Source organism: Anopheles maculipalpis, chromosome 2RL, assembly GCF_943734695.1.
Source record: "Anopheles maculipalpis chromosome 2RL, idAnoMacuDA_375_x, whole genome shotgun sequence".
Taxonomy (NCBI): domain Eukaryota; kingdom Metazoa; phylum Arthropoda; class Insecta; order Diptera; family Culicidae; genus Anopheles; species Anopheles maculipalpis.
This window is the reverse complement of record NC_064871.1, coordinates 14597382-14618189: the sequence shown is the minus strand read 5'-3', so window position 1 is coordinate 14618189 and position 20808 is coordinate 14597382. Positions and strand designations below refer to the sequence as shown.

Below are 20808 nucleotides of genomic sequence, written 5' to 3'. Positions count from 1 at the left end.
GACACGGTCCTATTATTACTGGGTGATAGCACTGGCGGTGGCTATTTGCAGAACGGGAATCATAAAGCATGTCCTAATAAAAGAGCCTTGTTTTAGTTCGCACACAATATCGTGCCGTGCCGGCTGGCTCTGTGTGAAAGCATATGAAAATGGAGTACGCTCCTGTCACGCTTCACCATCCAACACGATGGTAGTTCCCACCCCCCAACCCCCCCCCCCCCCCCCACCACTACACCATAGGTCCAGCTCTGGATCGAAAGAAGGAGAAAAAAGCTTCCAGCAATGACCGGAGTCGATTGATGAAAGTGTCTAGCGGTTGTTTAATTTGATCACTTAATAACCATTTCCAAAGTTTCTCGTGGGCAAGAAAGGAAACTTTTCCTCATTTTCGCTCCGGTCGCGTTCGCTACAAGCTTCCTTCGAGGCGTTCTCAATCATACGACCCACCGGACGGTGCTCTGCAACATTATTTTTATTTGACCACCAACAAACAGTAGTCAGCAAACGTATTCTTTACTGAAACAGTTGGCAAGACGGCCATTTCTTGGAATGCCTTTGCACGGTTTGGTGTACAGCCGCGAATAAAGCTTCCATGATAATTGATCTACATCCTTACCTACATTGCCACGGTACCGAAAGGAAAGCTGGTCATGATCACGTGGTGTCGTTCCTTCCAACCTCCACACCACCAATCTGCCTTCTTTTACGCCCTATTACATGTAATCGTTAACAATTTGTTTTTTTTTTGCTTTACCATAGCGCAAAAGTTTGTTGTGGATTGGTGCATCGATTTCATAATTTGTTTTTTATTTTCGAGGAATTTTTTCTCCTTTTCAGATTTCTTTTTCGGTTCAATTTTTCCTTATCGTTAGACGAATTTGTTTTTCATCTTGCCGGGCGCCCGAGCGCGACTTTGAGAAACCATACCACGTTTCGGACGTCAAACTGAGCAACAAAGTATAATTGAGGCGATTTGTATCACAGCGCTGACCCGCGTAAGGATGCCGTGTGGGAAGAACGCCATCCACGACGGCGGGCAAAACGAGTACGAAATGAAATGAAGCATCGAAAGTTCGGTTTTCGGTGCGAAACTTGAACTGCGGGCGCGTGAATTGGTTCGTTAATTTTGACAGGATGTTTATGATCCATTTTTGGTCCATTTACTGCCCTTGGAAGTGGTGGTTCGGGGCGCGATGTTACCGGTGAAGAGTTGGACATGGAGAGCGGTAAAGTGGTGGATTAATTTGTGCTGGTATGATTTTTTTTTATTTTGTGCCAGGATTGGTTTGGTTGGTTTGGTTTTTACCACACTTGTGAGTTGTGGTTTTTGAAGTGTCTAGTACCTCGGTGTGACACATATGTTCGTTGTGTCCTTGCCTGGAGTGGCGCAGGTTAGGTGAATTTTACTGCAATCAAATTTGATGAAGATTATCAATAAAAACGGATAATTTTTTATATATTGGGCAGTTAATAGTGTAATCATTGAACAGTAATTTAAATTAATAGTCTTCTCAATTTAGCAGTTTGATATCGCGGAATTGGAAGAATGCGTGGTTACAAAAATGTTAGGGAAATCGTGAAACAGGCGGTAGTATGCTTTGGCTGGAAAATGTTTTTATTTATACCCTTGGTATGACAATCGACCTAATTATCAAGTTCTAACGTTTGACAGAAGCTACCTTAATTGAGAATCCACTATTATGGTTTTCAAATTGGTTGCCCGTTTGACAGCCCAGAAAGCTTGAAGTTTAACGAAGGTTTAACGTAAAACTTTCCTTACTCTACACATAGTTCGAATTACTTTAGGCAAACGAAAAATCGACTTTGACGAGTATTCTTCCTTCACCTCCGAGCTATGGAAAGAGTTTCGAACAGGTTATCTTGTTGACTATGTTTGAAAAAGTTTAACCAAGGTTTAATGAAATAAATATTGTTTTATATTTACTTAGTATAAGTGTAACAGCACACTGTCGTATTTTCAGTCCTTCATGCGTACAACTTGTGCTGATGCTCGAATTAGGACATAGTTTAGAAATTATTTTTAGCATTAGCATTGAATTTCATAGTTGATTCGACATTCTATCGACCATGAAGAGGGAAAGAAATTAGAAAAAGTTGCTCAACGGCTAAAACATTTCCTGTTTTTTTTTTGGAGATGTACAACAACATTCTTTTAGCTGCTGGTAGTTCTGAAATAACTATTATAAAATATGTACTCAAATTTCATCTTTAGTCATGACATGAATTCTGTTGTGGATGCAATTGCTTTTGCTTACACTTTCCACTTCGACAGCTGTGAGAGTGTACTTAATCTCGCGACGCAACGAAACCAACATCTTGACGAAAGTTTTACGTGACGTGAAAGATGACGGCTCTGATGTCGATTTATTCGATTTGTGATTAGAGAAAATTTGTTTAAGGGTTTCTGTTGGAGAACCAAAATTATCATTATTGTGTGAGTTGGTCAGCTTAACAATAATTGTTTGCTGTAAGTAGCACTAAATTGGAACATCTTTTCATAGTAAGGATCAGTCTATCTATCGTATACATCACGATTTTATTCGTTTGCTACTAAATTATATCACGAATATATTATTCTATGGGTTGAAATGAAGTCAATGAAGCCAGAAATGACTGGCCGAGTCTTTTGGAAGTTGTAGAGCAAAAGAAAAAAAAAATACTAACAAGTAATAAAAGAAAATAGCCATTTCGATACAATCTTATTCCACGATATCCAACACACAAAACATGGGTTTCACATTATGCTTAATTAATGCATGATTACTTAAGAAATGTATTTGCCGAGTTGGAAAAGATAATTCAAATTTTAAATGATATTATCCCCGAAAGACACAGTTGTTGTTTTTTTTCAATGTTTGTTCAACTTTTCAATCCCCAATGAAATTCGTGTATTGGTGGCTTAAGCAAATGGGGGTTAACCCGAACCCCGTTTCCCAAGAAAAATAAAACACGCACACACACACTAAGTAAAGTCAACCCAAATCTTCCAACCGTGCAATGAGCACTGGCTAATTGGATCAGTGAATTAAACTCGAACCCGTTCCGCTCGAGCGCACTTGTCGCGAGCACTTCATTTGTCAGGCCGTCGAAATGTTTTTTCCCTACACCCCCCTACCCAAAACACCGCAAAAGGGGCTTGCAGAGGGCGATTCTGCAAACCCGGACGAGATGGAATTATCCTTCGCCCACTTGAGTGCTGGGCACGTTTCGCTGACTCGTACCTTTCGTCCCGTTACCCTGCTGGGACGATGGAAAACGCTGCTGAGTAGGACTGAACTGGACTGTGCACACTGATTATCCCTTTTGGTCCGTGACGTCTGTTTTGGTCGCTTGTCATACGCTTGTAGTTGCCCCTGACTATTTTTTGTCTTAATATCAGACTGAATTTTTGGTCCATTTTTTTTTCTGTAGCCGACGTCACGGAACTTGCACGGTACATGGTTTCGGACGATTCTGGTACGGTTTTCCTATGCTCGTACGATAGCCCCCACGATCCATCCTGCATCGTTCAACGGATCCCTTTTTTGCACGGGAGGCAAAGGTTTCGGTTAGGAAAAGTTAGAGGCAATCCTTTCCCTGCTTTGCACAGTTCCCAGGAAGTGAGAAAGGGGATCATTCGGGGTGGTGGGTCCGGTCGTCACTTGCAAAGTTTCGTATAAATCTGAATTTTCGCGGAAACTTTCAACGAAGCGTAAAACTGGCAGATTTAAATCCCCGAGACCGATGACAATGACGTCGGTAAAAAGTGGTCGCTCCCCGATGCGGTCGCCCAGTCATCGCACAAACGCACAAGATATACGCCTCATCCGTTCATCCGTCCGATGTTTTTTAGGGGGAGGAGGGATCGAATCCGAAAAATGGGGATTAATTTGATGATTTTTTCCACTTGATCGATTTCGGTTGCTGTTGAAAATTTTGAACACCGACCCGACTTTTGCGGGACTTAGAGGCGATGGGATTTTGGGGTGCGTCGAAAGGGTAATTGGAATGAAGGCGCAGCTTAGCAAAGAAAATATTTTCCTTCTCGGCTCGGGCCGTGTTTGATAAACCTCCCAACCACGCACCATCCTTGGATGAATTGGTTAGTGCGTGTGGCCTCGATGGGATGGGTCGCACCTGCCCGGAATCGTTGATGAACAGGATTCCTGATTGACACAGATGCTACTCATTTCTTGTCGTTCGATCGGGTGTGCGTGCGTACGAGAGTGAGCGAAACAAGGCCGTATCTCTTTCGCGTGAGGGGTGCTCTTTTGATTGATGTCTTTTTCCCCAGCTCCTGCAAAACCGGGCGGTCCTTCTTCATCCGGCCGCTAGATCGGTAAAGGCTTTTGGAAGGAAGTTTCGTAAAGCTGCTCCCAAAACTCACCGCTTCCATGTGCTGTATAGTGTGAGAGAAGAAGCTGGTTCTTCATCCCGTTCTGGAATGTGAGTGGTGAATATTTTACCGAGAAAATGATGCCTAACGTCCGTTTACCAAGGATACATATCGCTTTGTTTTTCTTTCCATAAGTTGGTTTTCGTACTCCGCTGTCACTCGGTGATTGACCGTAGAGCATCGTGTTGCAGCAAAGGCAAATTTCTGTCGATGCAGGATGAAACACCCACACACTGTTCGAATTCCATCGAGTAATAGAACTTTTTTTCTTCTTCTAGAATGATGGGGATATGGATAGTTTGCTACATATTGGACTATTGGTAGGGTTGTTGGGTTGGTGCACCAGCTGTACATTTTCTGGTGGCTGTATCAATATCGTTCCTTCAGGTAACGGTTCGCTTTCGCAAGGAAAAGAGAGCGAATCGAAGGAAATATCGCAAATCACGAACGTGAATCTTTCTCCATCAGTCAGTTAGGGTGTCGAAAGTGCCAGAGCTGAGATATTCTGCTTTGGTCGTGTTTGCACGAAGCATTGATCGCGTGTGTATGTTGTGTTTTGGCTTTTTTTTTCATCTCTTGGATTATAAATCTGAACGTTTCTCCTTCGTGAATAGACAGAAAAGATTTTCCCTTTTACGGCGATAGTGAATTCCTTGAGTTTAAAGCTGTCTAAGTAACATTCCATTGCACTTTGTTTTGGTATTGCTTACATCATTGTACATTCTTGGATCGTTGTGTGGAGTTGTTGAAAAATAATTTTCCTAATACAGAATTAAATGGTGAATTAAGTCAGTTTTTGTGTATGTGTTAATGCTGGCCTATGTCACAAGTTTTAGATTTTTGTCGAGCAAATAAACAACATTAAGATTCGAGCAGTTGTCTGTAAAATCGTATGGTTTGATTACTTTCGAGCTTCTTTTTTTATTATTGAGATGAAACGGTCAGGCAGTAGTGCTAGCGATTCTTTTGAAATTTAAAATAAAATGTTTCCTAGAAATTATTGCTTGAAAACTGGTACAAAAAAAAAAAAAAAAAAGAAATTGGAGAAATGATTACCAATCTGTCAAACCTGATACATCAGATATCAAACGCTGCTGAATGTGTCAAAAACTATTCAGATATTCATTCCCTAAGTTCTCTTAGACTCCCCGATTCGGAACTCACATACACAACCACTAAGATATACCGAATTCTGGCGCAATTTCGACATTTTGCTTCGGTAGGCCAACATTGCAGATATGCCCACGATCTCATAAAAGCTACTAAAGTGAGGCACCCGGTGCCTAAGAAATGCTATCCTAGCATAAAGAAGCAACAGTAGTACAGACAGTATGGGTGAACATTTTCCACTTCCTATCTCCCTATCTCAATTCCTTCAACCTCGTTTTTTGTGACTTCAATCCCAACCGAAAAACCAACGCTCAAGGGCCAAAACTTTGACCAGTGTTTCGTTTCAGCACTTGCACTTCCCTTTCGTTCGCATTCCTGTGCCTGCGGTCAGTGGCGTCTCGTATACCCTCAAACAATTACACAGATATGGTAACTAAAGATGTGCGGAACTGCGAGGAAAAGGAAAGAGAACGAAAGACACGCAGGTATGCTGGCCATTGGCATAAATCCGGTCCGTTTTGTTCCGCTAGAATTCTAAACACATCGAGCCTAGCACAACAACATGCCTTTCGAATCTCGTTCCGTATCCAATCCTTGGGGCGAATCATGCATACATATGCAGCGTTGCACTACTCTGTACCGAGAATGCAATGCAGTGGAAGCTTGTTTTGTTCCAGAAGCTTTTTCTGGTACTGCAGGTGAGGGTGTGTGTGTGTGTGTCTTGATTCTGGCTTCGGCGTTCGGTTTGGGGATGTGTTTTGCAAACTTCTCGGAACGTTGGGCAGAGTTTCGGGCACATCAATGTTAACCTACTGTCTGCTGTAAAGCTCATACGTAGGAAAAGGCTCTCAGGGAATACAATAGGCATGCCGGCATTACCAACTGGGGGAAGGATTTAAGCGAAGCTCCCGCTTCCCAAATTTTCTACACACAGCAGTCGAGGTTTTCCCGAGTATCGCCCAGATCCAATTTGGATGCGGGTCCCGAACCGTTTAGCAGCTTAACTGGAAATTCTAATCGACTTGAAGTGCACCACAACAATCGGAGTTCATCGAATGTCCAGTAGAGTTAGCCTATTTCGACTATTTCCAGGAGTCTCTCCATTGCCAGACCTCTCTATCGTCAGCACTGGGGGGTTTCAGCTTTTTATGTTGCGCATTGTCCTGCAAATGCTCCGTGTCTTGCTGGGCAAGCAGGACATAACATTTCTCAATTGGTATTTGGTCCATTTTTTCTCCTTATTTCAGTTTTTGCAATTTCCGGTTGTGGTGTTGATTTTTCTCAAAGTTTAAAAGCGTTGTCCCGGTTTTTTTATGCACTAGCTTCCTGTTCGGGAAGTTGATTTGCATCGATAATTTGCATTTACTGTTGATACGATTTTTTGTCCCGATTTTGGTTCGGACTGCTAACAGCGATGTTTGACATATGTTTGTCGCCGATCTGACCTGTCAATTTCGGTCGAAATGTTAAATCGGTTTAGTTCCTGTACGTTCATTTGGATAGTTTTATGTGATCGATTTTTGCGTTTTTCGGGTTTTATTTATTTTTTATTAGTTCTGTGTTCGGATGTTTTTGACGTCATTGTTGTCTGCTGGTATGCTGGTTCAACATAAGGCGACACTATTCTTTTATTTCGTCTATATTCAGAAACATTTCCGTTGGCCATAAAGTGGAGTAAAGTGGGTTTTCACTATTATCCAAAGCCTATACCGATTTTAAAGCAGCATTCGACAGTATTCCGCTGGACCTGTTATTCGCCAAAGTGGATAAATTAAGCCTGGAGATCCCTATTCTTTCTTGGTTAAGATCATATTTTTATGGCAGAACTTATCAAGTTAGAATCCAGGACTTTTTTTCTGGTTTATTCGTTGGATCGTCAGATGTCTCTCAGGGCAGCGTTCTGAGTCACCTGTTATTCCTGCCGCTCGTCAATTACTGTGTTAATGTGCTTCTCTCCGATAGTATCCTCATGTCCACTGATTGCTGTCGTCTTCATAATGTCCTTGTTGCCTACGTCACTTGGTGTAGCTCAAATGAACTGTTAATTTGTCCTCAGAAGTGTAATGTGATTTCGATTGGTCATACTAGCGATAATATCCTTTGGAGATCACTCAGTACGAGACATCGACATTAACCGGTTATCTTCTATCAACGATCTTAGTGTTGGGCTAGCATAGGAATCTCAGAAAATCTGATCTTTTGGATGTTATGCTTGGCAAAGCCGACCGTATTGTGGGCCTAATTAATCATTTCTCGTCGAATGTACATGATTTTTTACGTTTGGAGGTCTATTTGACTATAATGTCCGGTTGTTACTTTTCCGCTCCGATCTTCCTCGTCGCTATCTTTCTTTAACCTTACTTTTTAGACGCATTATTTAGCCTTTGAGACATAAGTTTCCATATAAAATAATAATAAAACTCTCTCGAAAGAGTTATGACCGTGTTGACACTTTTTCCAGCTTTATGCATGCTTTAACACAAGCGATAAAACTGAAACCAAAGTCACCCAAATTGCCAACATAGTTCTGGTGCACGAGCCAGAAGCATAATCTTTCAACGCGGACTTTTGTCATTGTCTCCGTTGCCAACCCACGCCAGCCACAGCGTCGAAGTTGATTAAACTCATTTGAATGTTTGGCAATGTTTTGCTTTGTTCGTCTGGTAGAGTGGCAACATCCGTTCCGTCTAGACAACAATGCGCACCCCACTGTACGCTGGCATCCAATAAAACGTGACCCGGCTACTACGGGTCGCAGGTCGTCAAAGGATGTCGGCTGCTAAACCCTTACCAAACATTGTTGTTTCGTTAGTGCGCGGACTAACCTTTTGTTGCCTTTGTGTAGAATCGAATCGCGAACCAGGGTAGTAAAGCAATGTTTGGTATAAAGTTCCCCCGGATGATAAAGTTTGTTTTATTTTGAACTTGTGCTTGACTCTTTGGCTTGTGCTTTATTACGAACCATTTTCTTTGCCACTCAACCGGTGACATTCACGAAACAATGGTGTAGTGATCGGTGGTTAAGTGGGAAAATGTGTTCCAGATCCGGACGATAAGCGTCCGTTAGTAGAAGAGTGCATTATGCGTTATTGATAAATAACACTCAATGGTCTTTGCCTTACAGTCGAAACATCTGAAGTGTCAGCTGAATATTATTACTTAAATCAAAATCTTTCTGCTTTTTTCTGCGTGTCGTTAGAACGATTTGCACACGGTGTACTGTAGCGTGACTAACACAGTACTGGAAGACCCATTCGTTGCACCTGACCGAATGGAGTTTGCTGCGTCACCTTTGAACAGTGCACTCGAAAATGCAAAATATTGCTGTGCTAGTTTGCATACAGCGCGTTTGTTGGCGTGTCCCTTTCCTTACAAATATTCCACTCTTTGTATACGCTTTAGCTGGATTCGATTGAAGTACCTTTATCTCGGGCCCTTAGCTTACGACTACGATGGGTGGAACTGTGTGCAGTTTGGCTGACAGACGGGGATGACTTCTGCACTTTGAATAACTTCACTCTGAGCTTTATTCGGAACAAACATTTCTTTGTTGTTATAATAGTTTCTCTCTGCTCTTACCTTGCGTAGAGCAACGTTTCGGTCTTGCCTTCTGTCTGGGGACAGGTAAATCCATTATTTGTTCACAGTGTGAGGAGTGAAATGTTTTTCCATGGTATTAAATTATCCCTCCAGGCGTTAGAATTGACCAGTAACAGAATCAAATAAATTCTCAACCATCACGACGATTTTCGAATCAGTTTGTCTTCCTTCTCGACCATTATTGCCTTCGCATTCTTCGAAGTTCTACAGGATTTTTTCGTCTTTTGGGTAGCTTTTTCCTTACCATAATAGTGTTGACAGGTTTCCGAAGGGAGCTGCTAATGCCATAAAGTGAGGCTTTGACAAAATAAAATGAAGGACCCACTCTCCCACTCACGTTGGTGTTGGTAGGTTGCATTGGTTGGTAGCAAGTTGAAGGATGGATTGATGATTCTGGAATTGTACAGTGCACAGGGGTTTTTTTTTTTGGCAGCCTCACTCTTTTACACGCTGGCGCTTTTTCGGTTGCGAGAAAGGGACCGTAAGAAAGGACCCTTCATCGTTCGTGGCGTTGAACGATGAATGACGTTAAGAGGAATACTTACCGAAGCTAAAAACTTCTTGGCGTACTTTGTGCGGAAGCTTTTCCCAGCGCCAGTTCTCTCCGGTCGTTGCCACGTCGGTGAACATTATGGTGTAGCCCATAGTAAAGTCGGGCGAAAGACAAACATTTAATGGAATTTTTCGTTGAAGAGCTTTTTACCATAAGGAATTTGGTATCGGAATAGAGAGAGAGAGAGCAAGAGAAACGTGCCGTGCCCGAAAGCTGGTGCAATCTTTCTTGGATTGACAGCGTGTTTTTCGTTTGATTTTGCCTGCTCGCAAAACCGTGGCCCAAAAACACTCAACCGATTTGCTTTCACGGCAACCTGGCCTTCCCGGTCAACCGTAAACTGCACAGAGGGGGGGGGGGGGGGGGTGATGGAGGAGGATGCTTTCCATCCTTTAACTTTATTTAGTTATTTAAAGGGGAAAGGCTATGTTGTGCGTGAAATTACTTGATTTAGCTGGCAAGCGTCGCTCAAGCGTTGCAAGCCGCTGAAGGTAGTAGCTACAAGTGATCCGTTTTATCTGGCTAGGAAAATGGCCACATGTTTCTGTCCTGGTCCAATGTCAGTTTCGCACTCTGACGCAGCAAGCTCGATGATTTATAGTACAAAATATTTGACGTAAAGAAGAAATTCTTGAAGCGCTTGGCCAGTTCAGCGTAAATTGGGATTCGTGGAATAGCTGTATCATTCAGATGACGGATTGAAACGATGAAAAGCTATATTTTTCGCAACATTTTAGAAATGTCTAGTGTTCTGTTTTTATTCTCCCAAAAAATAATACCCTTTTTGATTACTTTACATGCGAAAAATCAACATAAACGTGAACATGGATCTTTGGTGTTCTTGATCGATCGAAACACCTCCTGCCTTGTACGTTTACACCCTTTATTGCAGGTCAGGAAAGTAGGACAACACTGTGCACGCTGTGTTTTCCCGTTTTCCCTGGTGCAACATATTTCACTTTGCGTTTCACAACTCACGCCGAAGATGCGCTCCAAGTTTGTGAGAACTCTCGAAGGAATGGCTCGAAACTTACTCGGCAAAACTCGTTGACTTTTAACGCTTCAGGGCAGGGCCCACAGAGCAGCAAAGCATACTTTACAACTTGCATCCTATCCATCTCCCCCCTTTACCTCTTCCCCACATAACAGTTTCACTTCACAGTGGCACAAAAGTTGAATCATAAACAAACCGTGGCTGAGGCAATGGGGAACCCCAATGCTCGAGAGCTCGGGCGTGATAGATCGTTTCCATCCATATTACCGACAAGGTCTGCCACAGTTCGCGAGATGGGAAAATATGACACACCGTAATGGAAGTTCGCATTCGCCGCTGCGAAGTGCAAACCGAGCAGGATATGTTTTGGCTCATTCGCAAGCTGTTCGAATGCAATATATTGGCTAGCAAAACAAAACGAAAGGATCACATTAAGCGTGCGGGAAACGAACAACCCGGATCCCGGACCGATCCAAACTTATGGGCAGCATTTTCGTGCACTCGTGACATGTGTTTGCCATCGAAGTCGAAGGGTCGTCAGATGGGATGACAAATAGAAAAGATGCCATTATTACTATCTATAAATTTCTGCAACTTTTTATGCCCACATACTACTCCGGCTGAGGGGCGCTTTCGGGGCCCTGATCGTGTGGTCAATGTGTGTGGTGACAAGACTGGCCGCTCGTTAATATTTGTGCATTCCGTTCGCTACTGTTTTACGACCCTCTTGGGACGATAGAGGAAATCGTTGAAACTTGTTGTGAAACGGTAAAACAAGAAAGAAACAGGATATTTAGAGAAAAAAAAAACAGTCGTCTCGGTGTTTCCTCTGACCTTTTCTGACCCGTTGGAAAATTCTGGTTCTCTGCAATAAGCCATTCATCCTTGGACAAATTTTATCTATACACGATAATGATGACCCTTCCAACTCACCAAAATCCACAGTCCACAATGAAGTCTGCTGAAATGAAATGTGACCATAGAAGTTGTAGACGTATTTCTTGTAGGATTTTGACTTCAAAACTGTGATGTGTATAAAGCTCTTCTTCTACTTTTTGGCTTTACGACCTACTAGGTAACACCGGCCATCAAATGATTTACTAGACTTGTTGATACCACGAAGTTGGATGCTCAATTCTCCCTACGGGTAGCGAACCGGATGAAATTTGAATCTCGGTCCTGTTGTGTGAAATCCGTTGCTGCTCTCGCCTTTACCACAGGACTCTAAAAATCTCTAATAGTAAGGTATCTATGTATAAGGTTTCGTCCCAAAAAATGGCGCAGTAGAATCATAAGTACTTCTAATTCTAGACGGTCCGTGCGGCGGTAAAAGTGACCCTGGATTCAATATTCCAATGTGTAGTGTAGTTGTTCCCCGTAGTATGTATTGGTCATCAATTTATTTCGTATCAACAAGTCTAGTAAGACAATCGATGGCCGGCGTGACCTAGTAGGTTGTTAGTAGAAGAAGAAGTAGAATCACTAAGCGGAATGTGTCAAATAGATAGTGAATATGATATGTCATGTAAATGCAAATGATTTGGCGTGTGGATGAAAGCAAACTATTAACAAGCGAGGGCCAAACGCTCGACAGAAATTCTATTATATGATTGCATAATTCCACAGTAGAGGTACAAATTTCCCCTAACTGAGTGCGAGATTCCACTATATGATTGCAAAGTTCAACAAGAATCTTCTACCATAATTCCACTATCCATTTGAAATATTTCACTGAGTGATTTAAACGTTCGATTAGACGGATCGAAACGCTGTAATTCAGCAATGCAACGGATGTAGTTTGTATGTCAACTATTTAAATAGCACTGCAATAGTTTAAATGCTAATAAATGTGGAATTATGTACCATTTTTCCTCCAGCACAGTTCGGTATCCGAGAGCAGGACATTCATTCTCCGAACTTGTCGAATGAAAATTTATCTTGCAAACATTGAAACACGAGACCACTGCTTGGTACCGCGTGTGTCGAATTCGTTACTGCCGCTACTCACGCTCGCTCCTCCTGGCTGCTGTACGGTGGATGATAAATTTTATCATCATTTTCAGATCGAGACGGTACGACTCATACACATACACCTCACTTGCCCTTAGTTTCCGAGGTAAGTGGGACTCTATGTACACTTTCCTAGAAGGTTCCGGGGGTTTGCCTGCGATGGAAAGTTTGTAAATCTTCTAGTTTCGAGCTGCTTTTCGCGAATGCAATGTAGCCTTTTTGTAAAATGTTATCAGCAGTCGTTCACATCAGCCTCACAGAAGAACAAAACGCTCAAATGCTGACGCACGAGTGAGCAAGACAAAAGTATCAGGAGAAGAAAAAAACTTTGCAATCACACTCGTAAGAAAATCTGGTAGTGGAATATTTTTATCGCTTCAGTTCTGGTGCGGTACCATGTGGTGGTTTTGTGCTACGGTGCAAGAGTTTCTTATTTAAAATTTGCACCATCCATGTGGCACTGCTACACACATTAAAAAATGTCGTAAAATATGGCGCGGTAATTAACGACACTGAGACCCGGAGCGGAGCGTGTGTCGGTAAAGGAGGCGCGGCAGTGTTAAGCAGTAGTCGTTTTATTTATGTATTTCCTGCTTTCGCATGTTGGGTGCACGTTGTGGTGCAACTACTGTTGAGCAACGACGCTGCTGGTTTGGTATTTTTCATATCCACCGTTTTTGAGGCCAGAAGAAGTCCAGGATTTAGTGGAAAAACCATGCATCACGCACAAATTGCTGGTGGGTCTGGCAAATTTCACATTTGATGAGTGGGGCGAATGTTGTTTAGTCATCTGTAGCACTTAATTTAATTAAAATAAAACATAACAGCGATATAGGGAGGATGTTTGATGTTATGCTGAATAGAATATCAGTGGCTGACTAAGCAGAACACAATGGAAGAATACTTTACAAGTATATTATTTTTGCATTCACGTGAATTTTATGTAGGGTTCTGTAATAATTAATTATGCGCAGTGCTTTTTTAACTATACCATTGAATTCTTGATTTATGAAATTCTAAACATGCTTAATCTGAAATTAATTATGCTTGCGTGTCGGATTTTTAAGCCTTTACTAACTGGTGTTTTTGTTACTGATGTGCTTTAAATTGTAATTTAAAGCTTCACTTGAACAACTCAGCTCAGCGTCAACAAAAACATGTCTGCACAGCAGACAAGATAATAAAAATATGCGAAAAAACATGACCGAAACATACCGTCACACCTCTACGGAAAATACAGCAAAAAAGTCAATTGCACTTGTGCGAACGTCACACACAGCTAAACGCAAGAAGAAAAAAAAGGCATGAAGCACATTCATTATGTAAAAATTCAATTAAAAGCATCTCCCCGGTGGCACTTACACACGCCGAAACGATTGTTACAATACCCAATTAATAACATGACATATGCAAATAGGAAACAGCTTCCTCGATTCGCGGACTACAGCACACACATAAATATACACAGAGCACGCAAAACGCCGCAACCTCAAAATGGGTTCCGTAAGGATATGCAGCAAGGCAGCTGGGGCTTGTTCGTTTTTCATCGATAACGCCGCTGACAGTGAGCAACTACTCTGTTGCACCTGATATACATATGTGCGAGTTGAAACCGTAAACGCGATCGGTGCCGTATGTTGGGGATGAAATTTACGTAAGTTTCGCTGGCATCGCTGTTCCTTCGTACAAAACACATACATACACACACACCAACACCGACACTGATTGATTTGCATTCAGCGGAGAACCGTGTGTGTGTGTGGGAAAATCCGTGTGCGGTGCAAATGGATGGTGAAATAAAATTTAAAAATTTATCTTCCTCCGTATCCGATCGTGGGTCCTGGTCCTGGCAAAGCCCTCGCCAGGAAGTACATCGATTGGAAAAGCTCACATATGCTCCACTTCCACCGTAGCGAAAAAGCAAAAAAGCATCGATCGACGAGGTCACCGGAACTCGCGCGTGATAGAGGCAGTGCTCGCGGAAGGAAGGATAATATTTATTAGCATTCGACAGGGCGTGGAAAATTAATGAAAACCATCTGGATTGTATGTGTGTGTCTGTGTGTGTGTTGGTGTAGCAATGCGCACCCTCTGCGATCGCGTGGAACTATCGCGTGGTGTTTCGATTCGTCGTGTACTCCGCCACCACATTCAAATAAATCCTTTTGCCAGGTTGTGTGGTGTGTGGCAGCTTGCGATGGCATACCCGTTGGCGGGCAGTAGTAGCTAAATCAAATATCATTAAAATGTATGGCGTTTTCTGAATGATGAGGCACAGGGTGGGGTGACAGCAGCAGTTGTTGGAGCAGTAGTCATGTCAATAATTCAATTCTATGCTCGCGGTTGAAGTTCGGGAAATGATGTTTGGCTACGGTTTGGCAGTTAACGCAACTTTCTCGAATGCCTCCCCGCAAGGGATCGCTCCGAGTGTGGAGGTGACTTCGCTTTTTTCGCCCCCGGCCCCGGGCAGAGTGGCACAGTCAGGCACGCCAAGCGAACGGCTTGTTTAAACTCACACGCTTTGTTTTTGCGTACCGGAATGCCGGAACCGCCACTACTGTGCGCCAAGCCAACCGACCTACCTACGGCACAAGACGACACACTTCATGAACCGACTTCAAACCTCCAAAACCGTACGAAAAGTTACACACTCGTTCAGTTTTGCCGTACGGTAGTGACGGCCTTCTTCCCTCCAGGCTGCCGTTTGTTACTCGTCCCGAATGAATATTCCTCTGGCACGAGATCATCCCAGCGCTGGGTGAGTGATTCGCTTTCGGAATCCTTTTCGCCCTCGGCCTTGCTGGAACTAGCTTCCCGTCCGCCGCATTGCCGAAAGCCACTTGAACTTTCGATGGCTTTTGAGGTGGATTTCGTAGACGTTCGAGGATCGTTGTGCGTGTGTATGTGCACGTGTGGGAAGAATATGGACAGTTTCATGATTCATGTGGGTAAGCTCTTTTGTGCTGGATTTGCTTTCCCATGCTACACTTCGTAGCGCTTGCGAAAACATCCAGGCCTTGGTGTGGTGGCGTTCGGTAGTTAGGGAACAACACTCCCAAATCTCCCAACGGTGGTGGTGGTGGATGGATGGTGCTGTCTCTACACCCGACAAAAGACAAAGAAAGATTTAGCACAACTTCAAAGTTGTGCGTGGCTTCTGCGTGGCAATCCAATTCGAATAAATTGGACTTTTTGAAGGTTTTGCTGGTCGGGGAGCAAGGTTAGCTTTAAGTGGCGGGCTTTAACAGCACATGAAACTTCATGTTGTTAGTTGCTTAAGTTGCTGCTGATGAATGTTGGGTTGATGTGTTTTCATCCATCATGTGTTTGGTGTTCTAAACAGCATCAGTAAAACTAAGTTTGGTAGATGAATTGTGAATCCTCAGAGCATGATTAGTACGAGGTAAATGTGGAATAGGTATGAATTGTAGAAGTTTGAAAAAATCGTAAATTTTAAGATAAAACTTCTTCTTGGTCATTAAGGCCTACTAGGTCACACTGGCTATCGAATGGCTTACGAGACTTATTGATGTGACGTAGTTGAATATTTTGTGCTCACTAAGCAGGAAAGGTCCTTAGGAAAGACACCGCTGTCGTCTCTACCTCCGGACCGAAGTTTAAACAATATTCTGATATCTGGTCTAAGCCTATAAGAAAAGGATATTGGTGTCTATGATCATTTAATTCTAAAGATCTGTTATTTTAGCCTGCTTCTGTCAAATAGTTGAGCAGTCCTAAGCAGCTCCATGATACAAAAGTACTCGGCATTGCATGTCATCGCCTTATTTTGTGTAAATGTCCTAATTTTTATTTGGGAAAATTAGGACCTCCTATATAAATGTCTATTGTATACGGGAGATTGATGGGCTTAAATTTTAACGCGTATCTACATCTTTATATCTACAGCATATCCAGCAAATCAAACCATCAGCTTGACATCAGCAGAAAGCATATCAAGCGAATACAAACTTTGTATCGTAATAATTGCTAAAAAGGCGACCTTTGACAACGAAGCTAAAAAATAATCGAAATAAACAATTTTTCGGACATCTGCTCGGAGCAAATGCTTGGTTAGTTGCTAGACAAAAGTGTAATGCTTTTGGTGCCGGTTAGTTTTAACGTCAACACCTCCGAGCTGGTAGTAAGTGACATTTCATATTAATAACGCATAATGTCACACTGTTAGCGAGCATGTGCGTAAAATAAATTGTATTCACGTAAACCGTAGTACACCATCATCGTGACAATAAGCACATTTTGTTCGGAAAGAAGCTGGAAGCTTGTCGTTCTTTCCGGAGCTTCCTGACCCACGTAAGTCATGTGGCCTTGCCGCTTTAACCATACATCATATTGTTCCTCCACTTGCCGGACGGCTTTTCCACGGGATTCTACTCATCCACCATCCACATACGGGGTGTATGTGAATCATAAATTGTGTCTACCGTGGCGGTGTTCCGCCGTCAGTCGGATTACCCGTCCACTCTGTGGGAACCATTCCCACGTTCTTGCCTCTTCTCGCAATCGTTTAGCATCGCGTAAGCGGCTTAGTAGTCGCCCGGCACTATTGCGAACAGTCTCTGCCCGCACGTACATGCGTACGTACATTGTAGCCAAGGGATTAACGAGATCAACATTTGCGCTCGTCCACGGTGAGACGGGTTTTACAGCGTGTACATGTCCGCGCCGGCTGCCATTGGATGTGTGCTATGTTTTGCATGTCTTTGCGACAAATCAATTGCTGCTTCTCACCCTTTCTACCCTTCCACGCGTGTTTTTCTTCCGCTGGGGAAGCTTTCCGGCTTCCATAATCCTTTTCACTAATCCCTTACCCGATGGGATGTAGCAGGGTGGGGCAGCTGCAGCTCTTACCGTACTGCTGTGGCACTAGAGAGCTGGAGTTAATTCTCGCTGTTGTTGATTGGGCGGTAAAGGTTGAGAGAGTTTTTTCGTCCACCGCCTCCAGCAGCACATTCCCACCAGCTCTGTCGCTGCTAGCTTATGTATCTTCTGAACGATCGGAAACGGAAAGGCTTCATCTGTCTGTCACTTGTCGCACGTACGGGAAATGTGAAAATATTTTCGATTCGCATCCGTACAATAGCATACACGAAAATGAAGAAAAGAATATTGCCTTTTTCCGAATATCGATGGTTTTCGGTTTCGGTTTGAAATGCTAATTTAGCGCTATCGTTCACTTTCGACGGTAGTATTCATGATATGCAATCGCGTGCGCGTGCGTGTGTGTGTGGTATCCGGTTTGAGATACGGGGTATTTTCCACCTTTATTTATTTACCCTTTTTTACTCTTTTTGCAGTGTATCGGCGGTGTCGGGTATCTCGTATAGGTTACTTCTTTCATCTTCCCAACGAACTGTCACATTTTCCGAGGATCGGACTTTGAAAGGAAAGCATAACAAAAAAAACCGAACGAAGGTTCTAGTTTTTTGTTGCTATGTGGGTGGTTTAGTTGTTTGCTGAGCTTCTCGTTTGACTAGTACACTGCTTGATGATCCTTGTCGGAACTTGTCCTTGTCATGACAGCTTACGAGACTGGTCGTGAAATATGCATGCGATACTATTATACTCGGTGGATGATTATTTATGAGGCAGAAGATTTAGCCGCAGAACCGTTTCGTGTTCGTTTGACATAAGCACGTGAAGGGGAATCATTCGATAAAAAAGGGAATCGAATCGAGGGAACGAAAGTCTCTTTTGGTGGAACATTATCCGCAACGTAACGTTAGGGTTTCCAAGAATCACGCACGAATCAAAGTCATTGGTGGGTCAAAAACTCAAGACATGAGTTGACAGAATGTTGGAACCGTAGTAAGTCTGCTTACTTAAGCTTCTCTCAAAGCCGACGTCCAATTTGTGCCGTTTGGAAGTTGACTCAAATGACTAAAAACGATAAAAGTTCTGTTTTCGTTTCTCTAATCGCCCGTTTTATCTAACCATTCGTCTTCTTTCCCTCCTCTTCACAGACGATGAACACTCGCACGTCCACGGTGTGCTGACCAGCGACAACCTATTCGACGGTACGGTTGTCACGAACCTAGAGCAATACTACATCGAACCGGCCGCCCGTTACTCGCCAGAACTCGAGCGGCGGCACGGTGTCCATACTGTGATCTACAAACTCAGTGACGTGAAAATTCACCAGAACCACCACGGCCACCACCGGCCACTGAGGGCCGACGCACGGAATGGCGGCAAGGACCAGCCGCCTTCCGTACCGAACGGCCAAGGTGTGGCTTCCGGTGAGCGTATGTTAAATTTAGCAAAAAACCAGCCTAGCACTAGGTTCCAACACAATCTCGTCAACCCTGACACGGTCCGGAGCGCCACACCGGCGGATAGCAGCAGTGAGGCTGAAGCGAAACAGCGTCGCACCGGAACTGCGACACGGAAAACGCGCAGAAAACGGCGCTGGCTGGAGGAAGAGGAAGTGGTAAGTGAAATTATCATTTGCTCTCTCACACACACACACGCACGCACTAAAACCGTTTCGTTCAAACAACTGCGTAGGAGTACTCTTGCCGTTCACAGTCGCAAAAGAAGCCATACGAATGGTGTCAGCTTCATGTTGTTTGTTCGGAAAACTTGTCGCGGCGCTAACTTTTTCACATTATCGAATCATCATCGAAAGGCTTGCTACTGCTGCTGCTGGGAAAGTTCTATGAGCGGCAGCACACCGTACATGGCAGCATTTTCACCTGATCGCAGCTGAAAGTTTCTCATTGAACCGTCAAAGTCAAACGAGTGCGTCATTATACGCCGAACGTAACTAGCGACGGTGAAGTTTTAAAAATGAAGATATCAGGGATTAGTTGATTTTATTTTCTTCCTTTTTCGTTTGCAATTTCGGTCGGATGATGAACGGAAAAGTTTTGTTTTTTTTTTCACTTCATTCCCTTCATCCTGCCACCTTTACTCCTTGCCGTGATATAACAGTGTCAACGTGCCAACGGTGCGGAAAAAACTTTAATTCCTCTGGCACTAAGCAGTACGTGCCGTCGTGTGCATTTCGTTAAATAATGAAACGTTACCGTACTAGAGTGAAAGAAAGAGACAGAGTTGTGATAAAGAATTAAATCATGGTCTGTGTTGAAATCATTCACAGCATGAGATAGGTGCCCCGGTTCGGTGGTCGGATGCAGGACTGCTGACGGTCCAAGACGAACCAAGACGACATGTTACTAATCCGAGAGAGATTAACAGAAACATGACACGAATACATTTATGAACATTTCGACATTCCGTCAGCTTCGTAGACCTTGAACTTCGGCTTGATTCCATGGTCGGTGTCCGTAGGAACGTGCCGATGACCCTACATTTCGGAGCTAGAATAGGGAAAGTTAGGACAGTTTGCAAAAAGTTGTCAACTTTCTTCTGTTGGTTCCCGCTTGCCTTATCAGACATTCTTGCAGAGCTTGCAGTGGACAAGTGTGTGACCAAGTCGGGCAATTATTTCCATCGCTAGTCTGATGACAGACATTCTTTATTGATATTGAGCGGATTTGGGAAAAGTTTTCAACGAAAAAAGGAAAACTTTCCGCTTTAAACAGCGACGTTCGTCTGTTGAAGAAAGGGAAATGTAAAGCTACTGTTGAACCGTAATTTGGTTGTACGATATCGATTTCGAAGCCGTCCATAAATTACATAACGCTCGAAGGGGTTGTAGGTAGGAGAGAAGGGCTCACGCTTTGTGCCACGTTAGAGAAAGTTATGTGTGCCAAAAATTCGGTAAATGCTCCATCATTATTTGTATCATTTATTTTCGTTACAGTCAAAAAATTACAGAATATTATAAGAATTTGGAGCATCGATAGTTTAACAGTTGAGAAACAGGAATTCAAATAGCAAGGCTCATCCTGATTACTGGTGATGGTAAACTAATGAGGAATTTGGGTGTTTTATCGCCTAAGCCGTTGGTATTGTGAAATTTTGATCCAGGGGGTCAGAGTATCTGTCTAAATAGCGCAGATTATGATGGACTACATTGACTTTGTTGTATGAAATTTGCTGTTTTTGTCTCAGATTCACAAAAACTGAGGGTATAAAAAATCCATGTAACTCTGCTCCAAAACTACATAATTACGAGACATAACTTTGCTTCAGCCCTCATCGCAGAGAGAGCTACTTTAT

At 43.1% G+C, this 20808-nt stretch overlaps 2 protein-coding genes across 2 annotated transcripts in view; both read left to right on the top strand.

Moving 5' to 3' along the window:
- The window catches only part of LOC126556645 (uncharacterized), a 142382-nt gene that overhangs the window by 62739 nt on the left and 58835 nt on the right, over window positions 1–20808 (top strand). Inside the window, exon 4 of the mRNA XM_050212033.1 lies at window positions 18645–19111. Within this exon, the coding sequence (XP_050067990.1) occupies window positions 18645–19111 (467 nt within the window). The remainder of the gene's footprint in view (window positions 1–18644; window positions 19112–20808) is intronic.
- Window positions 1–20808, top strand: part of LOC126558780 (transcription initiation factor TFIID subunit 9) — a 406967-nt gene that overhangs the window by 331470 nt on the left and 54689 nt on the right. The window lies entirely within an intron of this gene.